At 39.7% G+C, this 25643-nt stretch overlaps 1 protein-coding gene across 10 annotated transcripts in view; it reads right to left on the bottom strand.

The window, feature by feature from the left end:
• Positions 1-25643, bottom strand: part of SRGAP2 (SLIT-ROBO Rho GTPase activating protein 2) — a 229612-nt gene that overhangs the window by 105044 nt on the left and 98925 nt on the right. For all 10 annotated transcript variants that reach the window (XM_039881736.1, XM_039881737.1, XM_039881735.1 and 7 more), the window contains exon 4: positions 7289-7451. In XM_039881736.1, the coding sequence (XP_039737670.1) occupies positions 7289-7451 (163 nt within the window). The remainder of the gene's footprint in view (positions 1-7288; positions 7452-25643) is intronic.

A 25643-nucleotide genomic window follows, 5' to 3' on the forward strand; every position in this document is an offset into this window, starting at 1 on the left:
TGTAGTACCTACCAGGGACATTCAACTATACCAGCACTGTGAGTCATTTCTTCTCCTTTTCTTATTTATGACAATAACACCACAGAACATATCTCCTTGCAGAATCATCCTCTCTCCTCACATGTGCCAAACAGCTGGACTCATAGACTCCATAGGAAATCCCAACCCAATCCAAAGGGGATAAATAGGTAGGTAGATAACGCATACTGCTTTGACTTTCAAATCTCCTTTATCCTCGTTCACTCCCAGACCCACTTCCGAGGTGCCAAAGGAAATCTGACTGGTCATGGCAATTCTCTTGTGACTGATCTACGAGTGGTAAAAGGACATGCTTAACATCTGAGCACCTGGGAGAAAAGTATTGGTTGAGCCTCTTACATTTCTTCTTCAGCACCTTTCTTGCATCCCCCACTTCCTGCAGTGACTTATTTATCTAAAGCCAGAATCACTCTTTGTCACCCTCCAAGAACAAAGTAGGGAAACCACAATGGCTTGCTCAGACAAACTGGCCTAGATGCCCGAATGTTGTCTTTTGCAGGGGCAAACACGGCTCATATACAGACAGAAAGGATCTTATGGCTTCGGATGTCCTCTGTGCTCTTAGGTTTCCCCAAGACGGAAACCACAGTATCTACAGCAGTAGTTCTGAACCCTGGCTATGTGCAAGAATCACCCAGGCCCTATCCCAGACAGTCTGATTTAATTGCCCTGGGGTTGGGCCTTGGTATCATATTTTTATATTACCTTTTAAATCAACTTGATTGAGGCATAATAAAATACAATAAAATGTACACCTTTTAAACGTACAGTACAAGTTTCGACATGCTCATGTAACTACCACCATAATTAAGACTACATTTCCATAACTCTGAGTTCTCTTGTGTCCCTTTGCAGTCAATCCCTCACCCCACCCTAGTTCCAAAGCAATCTGATTCACTTTCTATCACTCATTATAGAGTATCTTTTCTAAAATTTCATATAAATGAACTCATACAGAATGTGCTCACTGTATCTGGCTTCTTTTTATCAGCATAATGTTTTTTGAGATTCATTTACATTATTGTATCTATCAGCATTTTGTTTCCTTTCATTGCTGAGTAGTATTCATATATGGATATACCGCAATATGTGTTTCCATCTGTTGATGGATATTTGACTTGTTTCCAGCTATGGCTATTATGAATAAAATATTAGTTTCCTATGGCTGCTAAAACAAATTACTGCAAACTTGGCTGCTTCAAACAACACGTTTCTTCTCTCATAGTTCTGGAGGTCAGAAGTCCAAAACCAATTTCACTAGGCCGAAACTAAGGTGTCAGGAGAGTCTTGGGGAGAATTTGTTTCCTGGCCTTTTCCAGCATCTACTGCTGCATTCCTTGGCTGAGAGCCTCTTCTCCATCTTCAGGGTCAGTGACCTAGCATCTTCTCTTTCACCGCTTCTATCACATGGCCTTCATCTCTTTAGTCTTTAATTTCCTGTACTTCCTTCTTATAAGCACATGAGTGATTGCATTTAGGGTCCACTTGGATAATCAAGCATGACATTGCCATGACAACATCCTCAAATTCATCATACAAGCAAAGTCTTATATGGATAAGGTAACGTTCACAGGTTCCACGGATTAGGACATGGACATCTTTGGGGAGGGGAGACCACTATTCGGCCTACAACAAAAACTATTATGAATAGTCAAGTATTTGTATAGATATATGCTTTTTATTTCCCTTGGGTAAATATTTAGACATGAAATTTCTGAGTCAAATGATAAGTACACACTTAACTTCATAAAAAACTGCCAAACTATTTTCTAAAGTGGTTGTACCACTTTACATTCTCACCAACAACGTATGAGAATTCCATCCATCCTCACAGGATTGTCAGTCTTTTTCATTTTAACCATTCTAGGGATATGCTACATATCTAGCTAGGCTACATAGCTTATCTCCTAATAGTTGCAATATGCATTTCTCTGATAATTAATGATATTAAGCATCTTTTCATGTGCTTACTTGCCATTTACATATCTTCTTTAGTGAAGTGTCTATTAAAATCCTGCCTATTTTTAAAAATGTGAGTAATCTGTCTTCTTATTATTGAGTAATATGCATTGCAAATATATTCTCTCAGTCTGTGGCTTGTCTTTCATTTTCTTAACAGTGTCTTTCCAAGAGCAAAAGTCCAGGAATTGATGAAGTGCAATTTATCTTTTTTTTCTTTTATAGTCCATGCTTTTTATATCCTAAGAAATCTTTGACTATTCAAAGTCACAGAGATTTCTTAAAAATCTCCAAGTGACTCTCAGTCAAGGCAAAGTTGAAAACTTCTGGTCTATCAGGAATCTGACCTAGCTTTCTCAATGTAACTTGACTTTGTGCCATAGAACCTAAGGGTAAAAAAGGTAAAACAGGAGTACAGTTAACTGGAATACTGTAAAAAGAAGGATGCAGTTCAGAGTCTTAGGACTGTCTGAATTGACTGGCTTCCAAGCCTAAATGTGAGCAACTGTTAAGGGCTAGAAACAGTGAGTTAAAAAGCAAAGTCAGAGGTACTGTAAGTGTGTTCCAGATAAAGTGAAGGGAAGAAGAGAGAACAAAATTGTCCTCTCCCCTCTGGGAAAAAGCACACCCAAGTTGATTTCAGTTTAAGCTGAGAAAGTGGGAAAAATTATTCCTATTCTTGGTGGGATTCTTTAGAATGTGCCTCTCACAGAGACGACATTGGAGTCAGACTTGGCAGTGTTTGGCCACCGTTTTTGAAGCCACTGCATTAACAAATGAAGGTGGCAGCAATAATATTTGCCCAAACCTTGGTTCCAACAGGGGTTAGACAGACTGAGCTTTCATTACATGAAAGGAGATGTCAGGAGCACCAAATGGGCTTAATTTCCCTTGGAATCCTAGACAAAGTGGATCTGTTTCTAAGCTGTGGACAGGAGGCTACTCTCTCCAGATGTTATATTTAGCTAAAGGAATCCAACATGGCTTCATGCAAATGTAGAATATGTCCCAACAGACATAACCACAAACCAGAGGGCCAGTGGGGAGCATCCCTTAAGGGGCTTCAGTAGCATAGAGGGGCCAATTGTGCAGTCACCCTGACATCCCCAAATTAGCTTACTTAGTTGTAAGCCAGATTTTCGGTCACTTCTTGCATTTAATGAGTCTTTGTTTTCTTCTTACTAGAGATTCTGCCCCCAGGGAGAAAAACACACTGCTCTATTTCCTTCCCAACTTCCAGCTGCTAGCCCAGACCACAGGTAGAAGAAACAACTCAGTGTTATGTTTAGCACCTCCATACCCTTGAAGGTTTGTGTACAAGAGAAGAGGTTAGGTTAATTCTGTAACTAAGGATTCAACATAAAAGAGTAAGAAAATCAAAGTATACCATATCTAGAGAGTCTTACCAGAATATGTAGATAGAAACCTTGGGTTCTATAGCCAGATGACTGGATGACTTGATTTAAATACTAGCTTCACCTCTTTTTTGCTTAATCTAAGCCTCAGTTTCTTCCTTCATAAAATAGGGAAAACCATACTTACCTTATAGAATTACTGTAAAGATTAAACAACATAACGCATATAAAGTGTTTAACACTGTACCTGGCCCATAAGGGTTCAAAAAATGTTGATTTTTATTATCACAACCTGTGCCAATGAATCGAGTTTTATAGATTAAAAGGAAGAAGAGTAAAAGGAGGAGGAGCAGGAGGAGGAAGAGGAAGAGGAAAGAAGAGGAAGAGAAAGAAGAAGAAGATAAAGACGACAATGGCAACCCATGATTTTTGCCAATGGCTAATAGATTCAAATTTGCATAAAGCTCAGGTGAATTTTCACAGGTATCCATAGCTGAACCAAAAATAAAGGTCTTCTTTTTGAAGCTTGTGTCTCCAAATAAAAGAGAGTTTTCCTTTTGCTGCTGGAACTGAATTTACAGGTAATAAAAGGTTTATCTGTTTTACACATTTGGATTTGTTTTGCATCTCTTGGTTGCAAGATAAGAGAATCTGAAACAATGCTTCATTCCTCAAGAAATCTAGTCATCAATTGCTTAAGCTAGCCCCCTCTCCATACTTATCCCCATTTTTGTTTGTCCTTATCTGAGAGACTGCAATTTACCTATCACAATTTAACAAAGGCCACCAACAACCCGATGGAAGTCCCTCAGTACAGGATACCCTCATCATAATGGAATTACAGTATATTAGATTTCATCTTATTATTATTTCAAGGGGAGAGATCTGGGGAGATTTCTCACTCTGCCATGCTTCTGACATCACTCCCCTCAGTATATTAGATTTCAAAGGCAGCATGGAGATCATATAGCCAAGCTTTTTTTTTTTTTTTTTTTAATCTTTAAGGAACTGAGGCACTAAAAGGAGAAGTAATCATACAAGATATCCTTAGAGTTACTAGCAGAACTGAGCCCAAGAGAAATGGGCACTTGGAAAAGGTCTCTGCTCTGAGAGCACAAGCCCAGCCCTGGAAACTTCACAAAGCTGAGAGGGTGGCCAGGTACATTCTTTAGTTCTCTTATCTGATTACTGTATCTTAACCAATGGGATTCTAATTCTTCATGGGCAACACACTTAACCAGTGGGATTCTAATTCTTCCTGTGCAACATACTCTAATTACTCTCAACAAAGACTGAAAAATTGAGGTATAAAGAGAATGCTTCTTTGCCCATTACTAGAAAGCAGAGAGGCTCACGCTAGCCAAAAGAGAATTAATCTACACTTAAGGTCTGCCAAGCCAGCTTCTACCTTAGAGTTCTCTGCCTACATTGGACCCCGAGGGAGAGAGAAAAGAGATTATTCACTCTGTGGGATGGTAAACATTGGCTATTCAACAATCCTATGTGTATCTCTAATCGACTAGAATTTAATGGATAAAAATTTATAAAGATCAAGAGAAAACCCTCTGATATGCAACTATATACAACAATATGACTAAATCTCACAAACACAATGTTGAATGAGAAAAATCAGACACTAAAGCATACGCACTGCATGATTCTATTTATATAAAGTATGAAATCAAGCAAAACTAATCTCTGCTGTTAAAAGTCAGGACAATTGTTACCCATGGGGGTTGGGACTCCACCCAATACCCCAGTGACTAGGAGGGAACATGGAAGGGCTTCTGGGTTATTAAAATATTCTGTTTCTTGATCTGGGAGCTGGTTACCAGATGTGGTCAGTTTGTAAAAATGCATTTAGCTGTATGCCTATATTATACGTACTTTTCTTCAATGAAATGTAATATATAAACAGTCCTGTGAGTAATTAGGATTCTTTCTAATAACCTCAGCATAAAAATGCATGGTTTAAGGAGGTCAATCCTGAGACCATGACTAGGAACATCATTCACGGGTGGATTTTTCTTCTGGAGGGCAAAAGCACAGTTTGTACACATGTCATGCAGTTAGGCCTTCAGCGAAATGTGAATGGCACTTGAGGAACCGGGAACACTCACAGCTTTGATAACTAGCTGCCTTCAGCATAAGTATCTCTGAGATCTGGAGGGGCTATAAGACTCTCAGCTTGGTTCTCCCCTAAACTTCTAAAGCTTAGTGAAAAGAGAGTTGAGAGATCAAGTGACGTATAGATAGCTGAACATCACTCACAAATTTTTTTCTCAGATGCATAGAGAAAATGGAGGAGGAGGCTATTAGTCAACCCCTTTCCTTCTCGAGATAGTCTAAGTAACTGTCAAGGTCAAGAGAAGAGCTGAAGTGGTATCTGATTACTACCAAGGTTCCACCTAAATAGGTTTTAATTTATTTTAATAGAAATTGTATATATTTAAGGTATACAACATGATTTTATATATACACACACAGTGAAATGATTTCTATAGTCAAGCTTGTGATCTCCTCACATAGCTAGCACCTAAAATATACTCTTTTATTTCCACTATTAAATACATATTATTAACCATAGTCATTAGTTTTGGTCACATACACACGTCACCAAGTATTATAGCTAGATAAGAGAGCTAAAGCAGATGCTGGAAACCATGAGGAGATGGTGAAAAGTATCCTCACCCCTAAATGAAATATGGCCCCAACCACAGCACAGCCAGGCCACTAAAAATAGCCAGCGAGCTCTGGAAGGAGTTATCTTTCTCTTCCTTCTTTTCATTGTCAGATGGTTATACCCTTAATAACCTGCCTCTAAGATACAGGAAAAGCCCATTCACAGATGCAATTATGGTGATGGAAGATTCTAAATCATTTATTTTTTCATGCTGGCATAAACAGAATAAATTGAGTTCTAATTCCAGATCTACTGAGATCGGGGAAACTTTTAATGTTAACAACTGGAAAACTGACCAAGAGCTATGGCTATTACTGACCACAGTTCTGTTTACTAAAGTCCTTTCTCTCCCAGCCTCGAATTTTAACACTGGATTTTGTCACCTGGAAACCAATTCCGTATATATGAAACCATTGAAATAGCCCTATATATCCTCTTTATACCTATAACTTGTAAGAAGATTATTTGCCTTCTGAAAGTCTTCTGAGGGTCTCAGAGCTTCAGGTTAGACATGATATGTCGTGTAAAATGGCTGGGGCTTTTGCCACCATTTACCAAAATTCAGGAATAAATGACTCTGTTGAGAGCTCAGGTTGAGAGAGCTTAGAAAAGAGGTTCCTGGGTTACCAGGAATCTAGTTTTACTATTGACATGTAAGGTGAATTTGGCATAAATTTCTTAAGATTATCACAATTAGTTTTGAGTTTTTCCTTGGTCAAATTTTTCAACTTACACCCAAGGAATTGTGACAGCTGAGTTTCAGAAAGCATTCAGGGATCCAAAGACAAAGATATGCCATGATAAGAATAACTAAATTCATGAGTTCTCCTTGGCCAAGATGAGAACTTGGAAAGAGAACTAAACCAAAAACGTAAACATATATGAATTTGCTAAATGAACTTGAAAGAAAAAAATATGTAATGACAATGAAGGTCTCCAAATCTTTACAGCTTCACAAATCATTTATGGAAATTGACCAAACATAGCTGTTATTAATACATGCAGATTATGAACTATGCTGTCAGTCTTAGGGTTGTACCTTGCAAATGGTTACTTTCCCAGACATACTATTAATTCAGCTCAGAAAGGAAGAAAAGAATGCCAATTCAATATTTTTTTCTCCATGAGTACATGGTAGGGAAGGATCAATGGCAAGCCTTTTAAGTGTGCCAGTAAGATATTCTTTCTCTTATTTACAAAATTGTGTCATTGCTCCATCCAAGTATCTATATGACTAGAAATAGCTATGTACCTTTTTAAAGAGTCTTCCTGAGTCCTCGCTGACTTGAACAAATCGAGGAATGATATTATTCAGGTAGATGTCACTCAGGGTGGTATGGTCCCTGCTCTCCCGCTTCACCTGGTTTAAGAGGAGATTCCAGCAGTTGACTGGAGACAGAACATTCTGATCCTTCCTGCAGAGAAACAGCAAGGAAAAAAAAAAGTCATTGTTGGTAAGCAGCCAGGGCCAATATCCACAACTACAGTCAATGTCACAAAATCGCAGTGATCAACGCCAAACCAGAAATAAAGATATCTTTCTTGAAGCCTGCGCCTCTAGTTTTTTCTTTTTCTAAAATCTCAGTGGAGAAAATAAGAGTAATGAGAAAGAGAGGGAGAGGAAAGGGAGACAAAAGAGGAGAAGGAAGAGGAGAAACAGGATTATCTGTTGAGCATCCACTATGTTCTCGGACTCGGAACTCGGTGAATCCTTTACACGTATTATCTCATCTAAGCATCATCACTTCACTGTAAGAAAAGAACAACCATTATCCCCATTTTAATGATTAGAAAACTTGCCCACGGCTAGTAAGAAAGAGTCACAGAGATAGTAAGACAAGGACTAGAAGCACAGCTCTGCATTATCTGACTAGAAAAATGTCTAAAGTCAATTCTCTTAGCTGCTAAGTCATTTGGTTTGTATCTAGGGTTAAAGGCAAAAGCTGGAGATTTTCTCCAGATACAAAATCACCAGAGCACTACATATTAAATCCCACACATTTATCTTTTGTAAGATTCCATGAAGACAACTTTGAAGGCATCTGCCATGAAAAAGTCACTAAAAAGTCTCAGTCCCACAGAACACATCTAAGCAGGCTTTGGTTTCATTGATCGAGTTATTAGCTCATGTCCCATACAACCTAGAGCACAAACCATACCTGAACACATGCATTCCTAAAATGTCTCTAGCCTGAGTGGAGCAGTAAAGTGCCCAACCTAGATGCTCATTTCTAATGAAAATATTGTGATCCAAAAGAGTTACCAGTTATCTACTCAATTCACAGCACTAATTTAAGCAACAGAAAGTTCTGCATCTGCAAGCTGGATCTCTTTAATGAGGGAAACAGAAGTAGGGGTTGCTTGTGGTACTATGTATCAAGGACTTACTATGCACTTGGCACATGGCTAGGCCCTATACTCCTGTTGTTTAACTTGAACCCTACAGCGACCTGATGAAGTGGGTATTAATAACCACATTCAGCAGAAGAGGAAAGTTGGACTGAGAAAGGTTAAATATCTTGTTCAAGGTCACTTCGCTAAGAAGTAGCAATGGGGGAATTCAAAACCAAGCCTTGTAATTATAAAGAGAATGCTCTTAATCACTACAAAGAATCACAACCTGTTCATTCCCCTTGCCCCTCTTCCCCTCCCCCAATAAGACTCTTAATGCAAAGAAAGTGGCTTGAGAATGGCTTGGTTCTTGAGTCAGCACTGCCTCCATTCAGAGCGGGAGGCTGCCAGAAACTTGTGATTTGTAGAGCATGGAATTCAACTTACAAGGGCCTTTCCAATTCTGCAAATAATTAACAAAACAATCACAACACACTTTACTCCAACTTTAGAACACACCAGACCATTAAATCAAATATCTGTCTAACTGGCACCAAGAAGTTGCTTCAAACCAATGAATATTAGCGTCCAAATTAAAACTGTCCTATATCTGGCCCCCCATCCCCACCCTCGCCTCAGGCATCACATGTCTGTGGTCAAATCCCTAACATTTAGGAGCCAACCACTGCTGTAAACATTATGTCCACTTACTCTTCTAGGGAAATTAAAAGACTTCTATGGAAATACAAAATATAGACCAACTGAGAATCAGAGATACATGTAATTGATCTACTCCTTTCAAAATATTTAGCAACTGAAAAAAATACAGATGAATAGAAAATAATCCTAAATGCAAAATAGAGATTTGAGCACACGCATTCAGTGACATTTGATATTCCCATTTCAAGAAAACTTTCAAATTGATTCCGAATCAGTTTCAGTTACAAAATTCTGAATAATCTAATTTACATTTTTATTGCGTAGCAAGATATCCATGGCAAGATAACCTTGTCCTCAAGAATCATGGAATATATCAGGCAATTATACTTACTTTTAAAAGGGCAGATCTTATAAGACCTTAACGTTACAACTGGTTTTCATCTGCTTCTGAAAGGTAAACATGAATTGGTGGTCTCTACTGATTCTTTTCCTATAGTGCTTTACACACATAAAAATGATAGTATAATTCAATTTCACAAATGTATAGACATTTGTATCTTAAATGAACAAAGTACAGTATTAGGGGTTCTAGAGGTTTTAAAAGTGCTGAGGTCACAGTGCAGTGTGGGAGACAAAGAAAAACCTATAATACAACAGCATGTTAGAGGTACAAAGGCCCACCTAGCTCACACACATGTCCCCACAGACCACAAGTGGAGGCGGGACAGGCAAAACTAAGCTCACACCACAGAAAGGGATGCAGAGCCTAAACTCCAAGGGGATCCTTAGAAGAAAAGATAAGTAAGCAAAGATAAGTTAATGAAAAGGAGGAGTAGAAATGGAAATATTTTAAAATAAAATAGCTTATCTACTTAACAGCGATATATTTGTATTTATTAATAACTTCTAAGGTGTTACAAGTGCTTTTCCACATGTGTTTATCTCCATCCTCACAGCATGTAGTGGGACAGCATGTACTGGTTTCGGTGAGCAGGAGCTTTTAAAGTATGTTCTGAGAAACTCTGGAAATTACAGAGAATCACATTTCAATTTCAAATAACTAGAACACATCCATTCAAATGTGCGACCTCTATTTATTGTGCAAGGGACCCAGGACCCAGTTTCCCTGCAGTAGACACCATCACAATGTCTCGTAGGTCACCAGGTGAACTTCATTATACGCAAGCTTTGGAAGAAAGAATCAATGTATGTGTGAAAAAGGAGCAGAATTAAGATGTACAGGTTGCCAGTTATAAAAACAGTCACAGGGATGTAAAGTACAACATAAAGAATACAGTCAATAATACTGTAATAACTATGTATGGTATCAAATGGATACTAGACTTATCGGAGTGATCACTTCCTAAGTTATCTGAATGTCTAATCACTATGTTGTGCACCTGAAACTAATATATTGTATGCCGACCATAAATTAAAAAAAAAAAAAGAATCTATGTATGTATATGAACTGCTGAAAAATGTGCTATGGGTTAGAATGAATGTTGCTCTGCACAGTTTTAGCTTTTAATTCCAGCCTGTGTGCCTCCTTGGGTAAAGCTGTTCAGGTGAGCACATGACTTGACACACAGTGGCCAAGTTTAATTACATGCCACAGAAGGCTCAGGGATCTACTATCTATGCTACGTTCTTGGTAGATCATGGTTGGGTAGTGAGAATATACAATATCATTCCATCTCATCATCAACTGTTTTACTGTTTATTACACATTTTCGGGCTCATCCAATTAATATTTTTGAAGGGGAATGGGAATGAATGGCTGCTAGATAATGTCAATAAGTCAACTTTAAAAGAAAAATATCCTTTTTTTTCAAGTGTCTAAATCAATTGAAAACTATTTCAAGATTACAATAACTCATCTGTGTGAATCAGTAGTTTCTTGATATTGGGCAACCCAAACCAGAACCAGAAATAACTTTGCTACTGAAACTGACATAAAACTGCAACTCTGATTCATAATCCTAAATTCAATATTTTGGGTTCATAAACATAGTCTCACTGTTTTCACTGATTGACTATGTAATAAGTACTCTTTTTATTAATTTTCACATTAGAAGATTTCCACTAGTAAAATACTGCTTTGAACTGTTGTATATATGGGGATTTTATGCAAGATTTATTTTTAAAAAGGAGTCTATGGCTTTAAGAAAAATAGTATTAGACTCCACTGTGTTTCTTCTAAGGGTTCTCACTCTCTTGTACTATTACTGCCATTTTTCATATAATATTTTTGGTTCTTTAATGTTTGTATGCTTTCTCAGACATATTACTCCTTTCAACTGAGGTGTTTTAATTAATTCATTTATTTATTTTGGGAAAGTGGTGGGGCAGGAGAGGTGAAAGGCATGCGGTAAAAGGGGAACATAAATATACTGTAGAGACAATTTCCCCAGCCAACACGAACAAAGATGAAGCATACTTCAGACTGGAAAATAAGCGCGTCAACGAGACGTGATTTCATGGGGAGCATATTAAGGTTCTGCTACAGCGGTTTCCTGCTGTAGCAGCTTTTCAGCCTGTTTTATTTGGGGCCGCTGGAGCCAGGGGAACTTCGTTTGGTTAGAAGATTGAAATTTGCCTTTATATCTTTTCCATCTATCATTTGTTTGTACAGTTTCTTTACTTTCCCCACCCCTGGAGTCTTAGGTTGTGTAATACTTGGGCATTTAAAGAAAAAGGTCTGCATCCCTTAGGGATGTGCCGAACAGCTGCAAACCTCCTCAAACATTAATCCCTAAAAAGCAGACAAAATATCCAGAAGTGTTTTTCTTACTTAAAAATTTTTTCAGAGGAAGATCAAAAAACCTCATACTGTACTTGAGAGGGAATGATTCTAGAGTCCAAAAAAAGAAGGCCCAGAAAGTCCCAACCGGCTATGCATCCACAGAAGACGTTATCATTATAAATGCACCGAAGAAATAAACCTACACAGCTCAAGCATTAGCTTCACATACATTAGCCCAGTTTTTCTCTCCAACTTAAGACTATTTATGGATGTTCAACAAACTTAGCAATAGATGCTTAAAGGGATTCCTCTAAAATATCTAGGGTGAAGACCTCCAGAGAGATCCAAGTTGCCTTTATATTACACTTCCTTTTCTTCCATATCCCCTCTGTCTGGTTTCAGCTGTCTCACCTGTAAAGTGGACACATGCCCTGTCGGTGTACATCTAGCTCCCTAAAGATATTCAAAGCATGACTGTTAAATCCTGGAAGCTCTCCTGGCCTAAGGTGTCATTTAATTAATAACTGCTACGTTCATAGCCCGCAGATGGGACGCGTGACACAAGCTTGGCATTACCGAGTGGCCTGGGCTTCTACACTGCACTGCTGAGGAATGTGTCCTTTCAGACCAACAGTCTCTGACTTGCCTGCCACAGGGGGCTGTAGCGTGGCTCAAATGAGATGCTGGATGCAAAAGAATTACATCAACAGTAAAGCGCTATACAAATGTGAAGAAATATTATTATTTTTATTTCCAAACAAACTAGGATTCAGCTTTCATCAACTTCCAGCAAGCTCCTCACCAGGCCCTGGTCCAAGGCCAAGAGCACAGCATGCTGAAAATGCACAGCCCTCAGCAAATAATGGTCGGGATAAGACAGCAGCAACAGGCAATTAACCAGGCAGCTGTAGTCTCCGGAAAGGGGAAGACGTGAGGGAGTTACCAACGGGAGAGCAGAATTTAATCTTCCACTGTCCTTCCCCTGAGGGGCAAGGTGGAACGTGCAGTCCTGCATTCCACACGGGGAGCTGTGTGCTGAGGTAGACAGGAAGGCAGAGGGAGCCCAGATAGCTAGACCCGAGGTACTTCGGCAACTTCTGTCGCGCCCCTTTTCTCAGAATTCCTATCCAATCTGCCAGTCTGTATATAGACATGACAAATATCAATACATCTAAGAAGACTATCATTTTCTCACTTTTCAAAACAGACATATATGTGATGATATACAAAACCCAAAATAAGCTAACGACACCAATCAATATGTGTTATCGAGCATCCAATTATAAGGAGGATTTAAAAAGGTACATGCATAATAAAAGGGATCATTTAGTGATGGTTGGACAGGGAACTAGTGACAGGTGAAGGCTGGGTTTTTAAACTTAAATTCCCACTTGGCGCCTTGATTAAAATAAAATGAACTAAGGCAGCCAAAGAGATTATTTTATTCAGATGAGTGTTATTAGCCTTTCTGGCTTATTTTCTCTATTATGCATTTCGCTGATGCTGACAGAAGCAGACGGGCTGGATGAAGAGGCAAAGCTGCAGCGGATTTATGGTTTGACAGTGCCATGCATAAAATCAGACCCTTGCTGACCCAGATAAGCCAGAGGATGGATTGGATTTGCTGGGGAAGGTGTTAAAAGGGGGAAAAAATTACCAAGGTGGAAACTGACTTGAAAAAGATTCTGCCTGTAATGGAGGCTGCTGGTTGTGTGACCCAGTAGTACAGTGGCAGCCTGGAGGCATCTTTCAAAGACAGTCGGGCGGGTGGGCAGGGAGGGGGTAAACACACTTTTCTGGGCTTATCACAGCTCAGGCTGCTTCTCTGCCAGCAATGAGATCAGAGTCTGAGGAGCATTCTGAGACAGAAAGAGAAAAAGGCTGAAGGCAAAAATGTGTATTCTGTGTATGAAGAAATGAACTTTCAAGTTTTTAGGGACAAGTTAATACCACAAATTGTCTTCAGTAGTCTGGAGAGATGATTAGAAAGGATTCAAGCAGTGGTGTACCCACCTTACTCAAAATAGTCTAAGTTGTCCCCTATAATCAGGTTTGGGGAAAGAGTTGTATGGAAATGGAATTCTTGTGGCTCTGGGTTAGTTCCAAGGAGCCCAGCCCTACCCTTGAGATAATGGTATATCCAAGAGCTGGGAGCTTAGGAATCTGCTTTGAAGTTGAGAACTGGAGCAGCACCATGTCTGATATTTTAATAATTATTTCCTGAATGATTGTAGGACCAAGGTTCCTCTGGGTTAGGTCTGAGAATGGGAGTGGTTCCCAGATCTGAGCCACTGGAGACCCTGACTAAAATGTCTCCATCAGTTTACGTCAGTTGAGAGACTCTGTCTTCTCTTCAACCACCTCTATCTCACCCCATGTCCACGGCGGGCAGAGGAAGCTGGAGGTTCTTCGACTCACTCAAGATAGCTCTGAAGACCCTATGAGACCAGACGTAGTGGGGTAGTGTCTACCCAAAGTATGAATTTCTGCCATCTATATTTCTTCCCTGGATTTCTGACATCTTATTGTCCAGGCTTCTTCTCTGAATCTCTGATCTCTTAAGTCTTCTTATTTCTCATTCATTCAACAAATATTGATTGAGCACCTACTATATGTCTGGCACTGTTCTGGGCTCTAGAGATAAAGGGAACAACATTCTTATTTCAGATCTGCTTCTCCCATCTTTGCAGATCTCCTGAATCCAAGACATGGCTTTCCTGCTCCTAGATTATTCATCAGCCACAACCCGTATCTTATCCTGGTCTTGATGCTTGTGTGTACACTGGTTTGAATGACCCATTGCGAAACCCTGATTTTGCTGACTGAGAAGAGTCATCTGCCCACCAGTCAGTCCTCTCTACGGCGTCTACGACACTAGGACCTTCCCTCCGTTTACACCCATGTCTTGCCACTAGCATTCTCAGAACTAAAGGAGGTATAAACAAAGAGGCTACTAAACCTTCCTGTGTTTTCTGGGTACAACCTACATGCTAGAAACACACTATGCACTCCACCTCAGTATGATCCATAAAACCAGGGGCCTAGAAATTCACTTATTAAATTTCCCCCCTGAAAGCCTCCCAAAATTGGCTATGATCATATCAAAAGGTCTGAGATAATTCACTTAATTAAAATCAAACATCATAGCAAGAGCAAAAGACATAACAAAGATGTGATTGATGACTGCGGGGGAAAAAAGTATTATTTCTTTCTCAATTTAAAAAGATTTATAACCATCTACATTAAAGTTGGATCCACATATTCTATAGAATAACCTATGAACAACTCTAAAATTCTATCTTTGGTTTCTTCTTCTCTAGTTAATTAAGATGTCATTGGAAACCCCATAAGTAATTATAGCACATGACAAACAGAGAAAAAAAAATACACACAGATGTGTTAGCAGATTTTTTAAATGAACGAAATCTTGGGAGATGACTGAGGCAGACAGTCTGGCTCACCCCTGGCAGTTCATACTAGAGAAATAAATACCTGCCTGTGCCAAACTGGAATGACGTCACTCAGAAATCCATACACTTATGTTCAAAGCAATAACCACTACCTTGGGAGCAGGCATCTCCCTGGCACCAGCCACAAGCTAAGGAGCTTGACCTAAAGCCAGCAACTCTTCCTGCTTGGCAAATGGTCTGTAAGCACGTCAAGTATCAACAAGCAACTTCAGAAGAAAGAGTATCCCTAAGACTCAGACTTCCCACTCCTGAATATCTGTTAATAGGACAATGAATTTCCTTACATGGCTCATGATAACAATGAGGAAAGAGGAATAAAGTAATATGACTTGATTCTGTAAAACTATAGAGCTAAATGGAACAAAGTCTAAATAGTCATCAGATCAGCTGCATGCCTCATTATCAATTCTCATGTGCCATTTTGATATTTATCTTGACTTACTGGAAGAAAGTCTCTTGAGGACAGGGTATATTTTGGAATATTCAATGAATATGTATCACCAAGAATGGGTGGGTATTTAATCGGCATCAACTAATGACAGATGTCACAGCTACAGAAATCCTGTAAGTGTTGAGCACAGTAAAAGAACTCATCTAATGAGTAGTTAATATCTTCAGTCTCCATCAATCCTGCCTAATCAAGTGCTGCGATATGTATCTGGGTGGCTGCTGAGTGACTGAATTTGTATGCCCATTGACTTGTGTGTTCTAAATTAGAGAATGTTATTAGCCATGTTGATGCTTTGCTGGCAAAATGTTAAAGGGTTGGGTGGAGTGAGAGATGCCCTGGTCGATTTCCAGGTTAGCAGGTTTTGAGCTCTACAGGTCTGTAAGAAATCCAGATGAACAATGATACCCCGCCCCAGAGAGGTGGTCCTCTGTAGAACGCACTGTGAACCATGCTTATGATCTAGAGTCTAGTCTTAGTTCTGACACTTTCCAGCCGGGTAACCATGGATAAGTCACAGAGGTACTCTGGGCCTCAACAGTTCTGCATCTGCTTAGAGAAATGAATAAAGACAGCAGACCTTCCCTGCCTAACTCACATGGCTATTATGAAGATCAAATCAAACAAGGCGATGTCCATAAAAATACTTCATAAACACTAGTGTTCTACATCTGCAGATCAGCATCATCATCATTTATTATTGCCCTAACTATTATTATTACTTGACACTCCACACAATGTATTTACACTCACAGAAAAAAGTAGCTAGAGTCATGCCTGAAAAGACACACATCTTCCCAGATTCCTAGGCCTTATTACTCAAGTTTGCAATGAACTTGCTTTGTAAATATTGTACTTCATCAGTGCACTAAGAAGGAATACATTTTATTGCTATTAACTTATCATCTGGTTCTCTAGAAATTCCCAAACTCAGTGAATCTCTTGTGCCCAACCCAGGAGAGGCTGTAAAGAGAAGACTTTTAAAGACTTTTAAAGAAAAAAGCTAGAGGGAACAAAAAATAGAATCATGGAATTTCAGAGCTAGCAGGGACTTTCAAGATGGTTTAGAATCTAGACCAAACTTGTCATTTTCTAAGTGAGGAAATTGAGGCTCAGGGAGCCTGAGGTCACACAGATAGTGGGGGAGCAAAGCAAGAACCAAGGTCTCCTGACCAACAATCATTTTCTTATTTCATTGTGGTCGTTGCTCAATTTCAACTAAAAAGCCGTTGGCATCTACAAAGTCCTGGTGCTGAAAGTGTTAACAGACAAAGCTCAGCTGCCCAAGCCTCAGAGCACAGAGCTATTCTAAGACTACACATAACAGGAATACCAAGGGTCCGTGAACCCAGAGGGAGCAAAACTGCTGGGGCCCACTGCAAAGCATGTTGACACACTGCATGTGGTTACACATAAAAGGCAAGTGAATGAGAAAAGCAGATTTGAATCCCACCCCATTCTAATTTGGGACTGGCTCTGGGCACCTATTGGAGGGCCGGGCCACACCCCAGCAACTTTGTAAAATGATCCTTCAGTTCCTTCACTCTCTAGTCTGTGGCCTCAGTTAAAAACTTCTCTGCCTTCACAAGGGCCATGTAGATTTTAGAAAAATGACTATCAGGTGATATCAAGATCCAGGAGTGAGCATCGGTGATCATACTGTGATAGGAAGGTTCTCAGTCTGGATTCAGATAGTATCCACTAGTATCTATCATCTCCAAGCGAGTGAGCTGAAGCCTTGTGCAGCCAGGCTCATAAGTCCTTAAGAAAGTAGTTTCTCCCCGTGGGAGTCTTCAGGACTCCAAATCACCTTGTGTCACAATTGCCTGTAGTGCTTGTTTAAAATCCTGTTTCGCTAGAGGTGGAGTGATGCTCAGGAATCTGTATTTTAAATACTCATCCCAGGTAATTTATGAACCAATGCTCTTAAAGCAATGTTTTTCAAACTGTGGGATATAACCCATTAGTGAGGTTAAAAAAATCAATTTAGCAAGTCGCCACCTAGCATTTCTCAAAATGAAACAGAAAAAAGTAAAACAGAATATTACAGAACAAAGTAGAAAATATCAGTATGTCTCATAGAGCAAAGATCTATAGGTATTGTTTGGCAGAAATGTTATTCTCAGCTATTTATTTAACAATATATGTGTGTATGTATTCCCATTTGCAATATAAAATATTATTTATAAAATATTTTGGGGAATAATTATACATGCCAGACCCCTTTGAGAATCTGAGGATTTTCTTCCTAGTATTCTCCTCCAAATAAGGGAGTGAAGGAGGACAGAGGGACAGCAATGTTACATACATACACACCATAATTTGCATGTGGCTAGGTATAATGGGGTCCCTGAACTTCGGGAGGCTCATACCCTGAGGACTTCTCTTAAAGATAGTTCCTACGGTGTCTAGTACCCTGGTCACACTCAGCACCTGATAATTACAGGACTATGCCAACAACTTTCTACTGACGTTCTTTGTAAATGACTGTCAATGCCTGCATGAAGCACCTGTAAGATAAGTGACCACATCGTGTTGATTCTTTTCCTCTTATATTTCAGGGTGACTAGAAATGTTGAAGTTAAATAGTGCTCTACAGAACACTGGAAGAAAGCTGTTAGCAAATTACAAAAATAAGGATTCTAAAAGTGACGGTGTGGGTACAATGTCACTGCTTCCCAAGGAACACGTTCCCTGTCTACAACATGCAAGGGTAGGCTTGGAACTGGCATCTTTTTGCACCCCTACTGATAAAGTCAACAGAGAAACATATACTTTATTTCCAAGTTAGTGACCTTTTTGACCTGTAAATGTACCCACATTTACAGAAATCTCAGCCTCACCTTCCCTATATGACCAAAGGATAGACGATCCTTAGCTCTTAATGGAAAATTCAAAAATGACACAGACAATTAGAAAAAGAACAGCAACTCAGCTTGATTATCAACACAATCTCATCCCAATGGTCAAACCCATCTGCATGTAGAGAAGGTGACAATGGGGGCAAAGGTTTCAGAAACCAGCCTTTGCCAAATGTAGCACACAAAGAAGAGATGGAAAAGTGGCTAGGTATAATGTGGGGAGGGGGCAGGAGAAGATGAAGGAGTGGGGCAGGGAGGACCATTGAGAAGACAGGGAATCAAACCTCAAAAACTATTCTAAAATTTCCTGATGCTTTTCAGTAATTTGTTTTCATGTGGTGGAAATTGGCCCAGCATCGAGGATGCTTTGGGTCCATCTGTTTTTGAACTTAAGCTGCAGGCAAGACTTAGAACAGCTGGAATCAGCAGCACTGACCATGTTGTATGTGTCTTGAGAAAGAAAGAAATAAAATGAATGTGTGGGAGATGGAGGAAGAGGGTTAAATGGGGCAGAGGAAGGGGAATCTGGAAGCCATCCCCAGAACACAGAGGAGAAAATGATCAAGTCAGAACTGATACAAAAGAGCTATTAGAGAGGCCAAAGCATCTGAGTGAAGAAAGCCAAGGAGGAGAAACAGCAGAGGCGCCAGAATAGGGAGTTAGCAAACAGCCCAGCAACAGAGCTGGAAGTTCTGCATGTTTGGGTGTCAGTGAGCAGTGCCCAGAGGCTTCACCTCTATGGGACCAGATCAGGATCATCCAGAGGTCCTAAATCAAGCATATTATGTGAACTGCTAGTAAACCATCTTCGCAATCATAGCCTAGAACAGAATTGAAAGTTAGATTCTTGGTTTCCTAAATGCAAGAAAGGTGATCATGGAGAATGACAGAAAGAATGTGAGAGGAGTCATCTTAGAAGAAAGTGGCAAGGGTCTCAATCCATAGGTGGCTCTCCCAGAGTCACGGCACGCCCAGGAACAGATGGTCTTCAGAGATGCTCTTTGTCTGGCCTATCGCCCCATCTCTGACTTCCGATAATGCCCTGACTTAATCTATGGAGATACGGGTCTCTCACTTCTCCTGGGATTGCTCACTCTCTAGTCAAGAGAAAAGACGTGGCAATGAGACACGTCAATCAACACCTCATATTGAAGGGGCAGGGAATTAAATACAAACAAATAAACCAAATTGTACTTCAAACAAACACTGTAACCACACTGAAGGTCTAGGGGTCGGAGGAGAAGGAACTAGCAAATAAATTTTGAACACTGTGTTTTGATCCTCAAGACTGAAAACAAAAAGAAAGGACACTGGCACCAGCTTGAAGGAACTATACTAGCCAAATCTAGGACAACATAAACATTAAAATAAATATGGTAAAGGATTATAACCTGTTGAATACAATCAGAATCTATGAGTCCACACTGATATAATAAAATGACCAAATATATGAAGGAGATGGAAACACTCTTCTTTATAGTAGAATCCCAATGATAAATGTAGAAAGAATGATGGAAACTGAAAAAATTACCATTTGGTAACCATTATAATAATAATTGATTCAGGCAAGAATTGTCCACAGATGCTAAAACTAGTGGGTATAAGGTTGCAGGAATAACATGATATTCACATGGTCTCAAAGTATCTCTCTAAAATATATGCATTAATTACAAAGCATAAACTAGCATAACTTTATGGTGAGATATCTGGCAGAACGCACTTTCACCAAATGATCAAAGTTAACATTACTAGTACTGGGACGAATCATCAGCAAGTGCCTCCTGATACGATGCACTGAGAATAGGGCATCGCTTCTACACTATTCCCGCCCAAAGCACATAACTTGAATCTTATCATAAAGAAATACCTGACATTATCAGATATATCAAATTAAGGGACATTCAATAAAATAACTGGGCTGAATGCTCCCTCGAAATGTCAATGTCATGAAATACGAAGGAAGACTCGGAAATCATGCCACATTAAAGGAAACTAAACAAATAAAACAGCTGAAGGAAATGCATAATCTTGAACTTTCTTTTGCCAAAAAGAAAATTTTTGGAACAAATGGTAAACTCGAATGTCTGTGGATTATATAATATTACTGTATCAATATTAATACCATAATTTTGGTAAGTGTAGTGTCATTATGTCAGAGAACAACTACCTTGTTTTTAGTAAATACACAATGAAGTATGTAGGGGTAAAGGGGCATCGCGTCTGTAACTCGTGCTCAAGGGTTTCACAAAAACAAAATACATATGTGCGTGAGTTGTGTATGGATAGAGAGAGAGAGAGAGGTATAAAGCAAATGTAGTAATATGTTAACATTTTTAGGCAATGTGGGTAAATGGTATACAGAAATTCTCTGTACTATTCTTGCAACTTTTCTGTAAGTCTGAACTGATGTCAAAAAAAATTTTTTTAAGATCTCATTCTGGAGAAAAATGGAAAGAAACCATTTCTCTCATCTTTCCTTTGGCAGTAAATATATACTACTCTGTGTTATCTTTTTTCATCTAATCCTCTGTCTTCCACATGACACAATGAGCCTCCTGAAGGGAGAGGCTGTGTCCCACACCTCTCTCTGACCCCCCAGCACTTGACAAACCTGCTGGTCACTGTTGATGAGGCAGATGAATCCAAGTGTTTATTACTGAATCATATATAATACACGGGACTAAAATGATCACTCAACAATTCTGGCTTCTCGACCTTGAACTCTATACTTTGTGAGAACACAGACATGCACACATACATATGCAATCTTAAAATATTTCACATTAAATGGTAACCTTTATGAGCCAGAATAGTAGCTTATTCTTCTGTGTATATTTAATTTAGGAATTCAATTCAATTCAATTCTAGACCAAGGGCACAGCCTCTTGGTCTAGAATAAGTGCCGAATGAATAAGTGTTTACTGAAAGAATAAGTGAACCTCACATACCAGAACTTGTGTCAAACTTTCTATGTCAATGCACAAAAAGGCCAGGAGTGGACTTGTTTTTCAGAAGAAATAATAGCAAGAGGGTGTTGTTAGCTCTCAAAATAATAAGTGATCTTATCAAAGATTTTCAAGCCAATTCTTTCTGATAGAGTGGCTTGAAAATAGATCCAGACCTGATAAATTCCTTTTTCTTTGTTTGATTAAAGATAAAGTAACCTTTCTAGTCATTTAACTTGGTACTAAGAAAGTCTTTAGTAGACTTTCTACTAAAGAGCTATTGCATGTCTATATTTTTTCCATATGACTTCCCCGAACTATGTTGTAAAGTAGGTTTCATAGCATTCATCATCTAGCTGGAAACTCAGTACATATGTGTGTTTGCGGGGTAGGAGTGAGGTGGGGGTCAAAAAGAGGCAGCACCAAATTCTTTAATCTTCGCCTACCTCTGATTAATGATGTAACAAAGACCTAGCAAAACCAATATTGAGAATGTATAAGAATAAAGTTAGCAAACAAGACAAAGCTCCTAACAATACATTTAATCCATATATTATGAGAACCTGAATGGCTTTGGGAGGTGCTAATGGAAGAGACTCAGCAGTAAGCCTGCCTGAGTGTCTATATGCATGTGTATACAGGACTCTGGGATAGGGAAGGGCACACATTTCCATCCATGACCAGAGAAAATAGAAGCTAGGAAGTGTCTGACAAATTGGTCCATGTGTAAAAAGGGAAGTAGGGAGGAGGGTAGAAAGTCAGTACACCGGAGAAGCCAAACCTTTCTTAATTGCGCCGGCTTCCTGGGTTCACTCTCTATTCAGAGTCCATGCAATACCCTGTGCTTTGTCTTTCATTTCCACCTATACAATGCAGAATCAATTCTGTACAACTTCCTTCTTTTGCTAAATCCTCGAGATGCAGCCTATAAATTCAAAGAATTTCAAGCATCAACAGAAACCCCCACCCCCACCCCCAGAACTTAGTTATGAACATCTGTTGTTTACAAGGGTTCAGGCTAAGAGCTGCCAGACTTGCTCTGCAACCTCTACTTTAACACAGAGGCTGCCAGGGAGGGATGTCTGAATTTCATGCAAGGATGCCCTGTCCCAACTGCTTAAACAGAAATCTGCAAACACACTCAGCATCCTACTGTTAAAGATAATCCTAGTTTATTCGATTCATTTTCTAATCCTGGTTCTTTAACCAGCTGTACCCGAAATACGGTTAAGAAGCGGAGCTGTGCTCATTGATCCTCCCTGAATTTAATACCCGAGAGGCAATGATCCAATGATCAGTGGGGGTGTATAAGAGTAGGAGGGAGCAGAGAGGATGATCCTTTTTCAACTCCGAAAAAATACAAGCCCTACTTTTTCCTCATTCTCCCTAAATCCTTCATTAACACCGAGCTCTTCCCATATGACTCTGTTTCTCTTCACAGCGTGGTACTTCAGTGCAGCGCAGGAATTAGACATTAAAATCTTTACTTCAATTAACTTGGGACCAAAACTAATTGAGAACATAACCACGCTATCTTTTACCTTTCCCTGGCTGAGCCAAGCACGAGTTCCTCCCGAGTACTCCACCTTCCCCTCCCTTCCCGGTGACTACTGGAACCTGCTTTAAATGGGGTCCTATTTTTAGATTCATGTGCCCATGCGCATACATGTTCTTATTATTCTCTCTCAGCTCGTCTCATTTTCCCCCATTTCAATTATGAAAGTCCTTATGGCAGAGACTGTCCTTTCTTCTTATCTTGTAAACCCTCCCACTTAACACAGTCAGCTCCCAATAAAGATGACATGGCTTCTGCCTTTAAAAGAGAATCGGATCAAAGTCAATTCATTTAATTAGCTGTGAATTCCTGAGAATTAAAGATCCTGGAACCAGCCGCACATTGCTTCCTGTATCTACTACAGAATTATTATGGGGCTTACAAAAACCGAGAAAAAAAAATAGTAAAAGTTCCCTGCACCCCTGCATTGTTATTAATGGACGTGATCACCAGAGTCTGTGCTCCAGCTGAGCATCTGAGGTGCATCCTGCTGACATTCCAATGGCAGAGCCTAGGAGACACAAGAAGCCCTTAGCAGTCTCCAACATCCTCCTAACTGCTTATAAAAGCATGTTTTGCTCCTGACCTGTCCTCCAACGTTCCCCACCCTAAAAGGATGATATGAAGCCATTTAAGCAGAAGCTTGGGTGCTTCTGTTCAGCCTCATGAGATAAACAACCCAGTAAACCACATTCTGTTATGGCCATGACAGGTTTGTGCTTCGCTGGCCTATTGGTCTTGATGGTGACCACTGAAAAGGACTGGGTGTCCTTTATTCACTCAGATTGCAGTTGGGACCTGTGCCTCAACACTATATCTTCGCAGAAACCCAATGATTTGGCAATTTGTGCTAAATATTGACCCTGTGAAGGTTAAGAAAATCAGAGGGTAATTGTAAGATAAATTTCCTTCTCTTGATGATTAGAAGCCTGGATCTAAAAGTAACATGCCAGGATTAACAACCTGGTTCAAGGCAGTTCGTGACGCCTATGAACATGACACTTTATAGGACAAAACATACAACAACTTAGTTTTTATATGAACTGGACATACAATTATATAGTCACATAATTGCGTATTTCCTGCCCAATGCAGCCATGTCATAAAAATCAAGATGGAGGAAGGGTTTGTTATTTGCAAAGCTCCGCAGCAGTCACTGAAGAAAATGAAGATTGATGTTATATTACCCAGAGCCAGGCTTAAGAATGCTTAACTCTGCGCAGGGAATAAACAGTGACTATACCAGGGTTTTACCTAGTATAGCTATGTTCAGTCCCAGCTCCTGAGGACAAGAATAATAGTCACTGCTCTTTGTGCCAAGCGCTGTCCTAATGGTTACAGATATATTAATTCACTTAATCAGCATAACAACTCCATGAAGTAGCTACTATTATTATCCTCAATTTATAGGTGAGGAAACTGAGGCAACTAAGAACCTTCATCTAAAAAATCACACAACCAGTAAGGGGAAAATCCAGGATCACAAACTCAGGAACTCTGGTCAGAACCTTGGGTCTTGATCATGCTACATTTCTTCTGCAGTGGCGATAATTACATCTGCTACTATTTTTTGAGTGTCTAGTAAGTTATGGGCACTAAACTAGTGATTTACATATATATAATCCTTGGAATAACTCTTTAAGATAAGCGTTACTCTCCACATTTCATAGACAAGAAAATTAAAGCTGAACAGGGGTATGCAAGGTCACACAGCTATAAGTTGAAAAGACATGGTTCAGACCCAAATTTGTCTGGATCAAGGCTCTCAGCTTTTTCTACCAAGTCATAATGCCTCTCAAAGGGCTTTCAAATGAACTCTTTCTCTATTCCAAAGACTGGCCACCACTCTGTCTTGCTGATCCCCTAAACTGCCTTCTTCTCTCTCTTCTAGCCTGCTTCATCAATGTGTGACACCTCCCAGATCTTCCAAAACAGACCCAACCACCATCCAGTTCTATATGGTCTGGGCCAGTGAAAATGTTGCCAAGAAACCTTTTGTTAGTTTCTAAATAAAGGCAGCTTAAGCCGTGGTAAAAGGAAGCCAACCCTTGCTCAACACCAGATGCCAAATCTGGGCAAAACCTTCCCTGAGGAAATGAACAGTTCTGCAATATGTCCAAAATGAATGAGTGACACACTGATCCCAGGAAGTAAGGGGTTCTCCCTTCTAGCAGCTTCATGCTCAAATTCAAAGAGTAACTTCACCTCATACTCATACTCAAAGAGTAACTTTCTGGTCCTTTACCCTTTTCTTGTTTGCAATCACAGCTATAACATTCTCCATGGCCATCTGACCCTATTTTTCAACCCAATGCCATCCCGTGAACTGATGAACAACTCTGAACTCAACTCCAGAAGAGAAATCCATTGGCAATAGGTGACATAACTGCAGAGACTGTGCACATTCAAATACTGGGCCCAAGGCCAAGAACATGGGCTCTACAAGAATTTCTCTTTAATTAATTGTGTACCTAACCTCCCACCGAAAGGAGTATTGAAGGTTAAATGTCTACCAGATTCCTGAAATACCTAGGTCTGCACCTTCACATCCCTTCCAACAGTTACACAACACATAACCAGCCAAATAAACAGGT

This window comes from Pteropus medius, unplaced genomic scaffold, assembly GCF_902729225.1.
Source record: "Pteropus medius unplaced genomic scaffold, Ma_sr-lr_union100, whole genome shotgun sequence".
Classification (NCBI taxonomy): Eukaryota; Metazoa; Chordata; class Mammalia; order Chiroptera; family Pteropodidae; genus Pteropus; species Pteropus medius.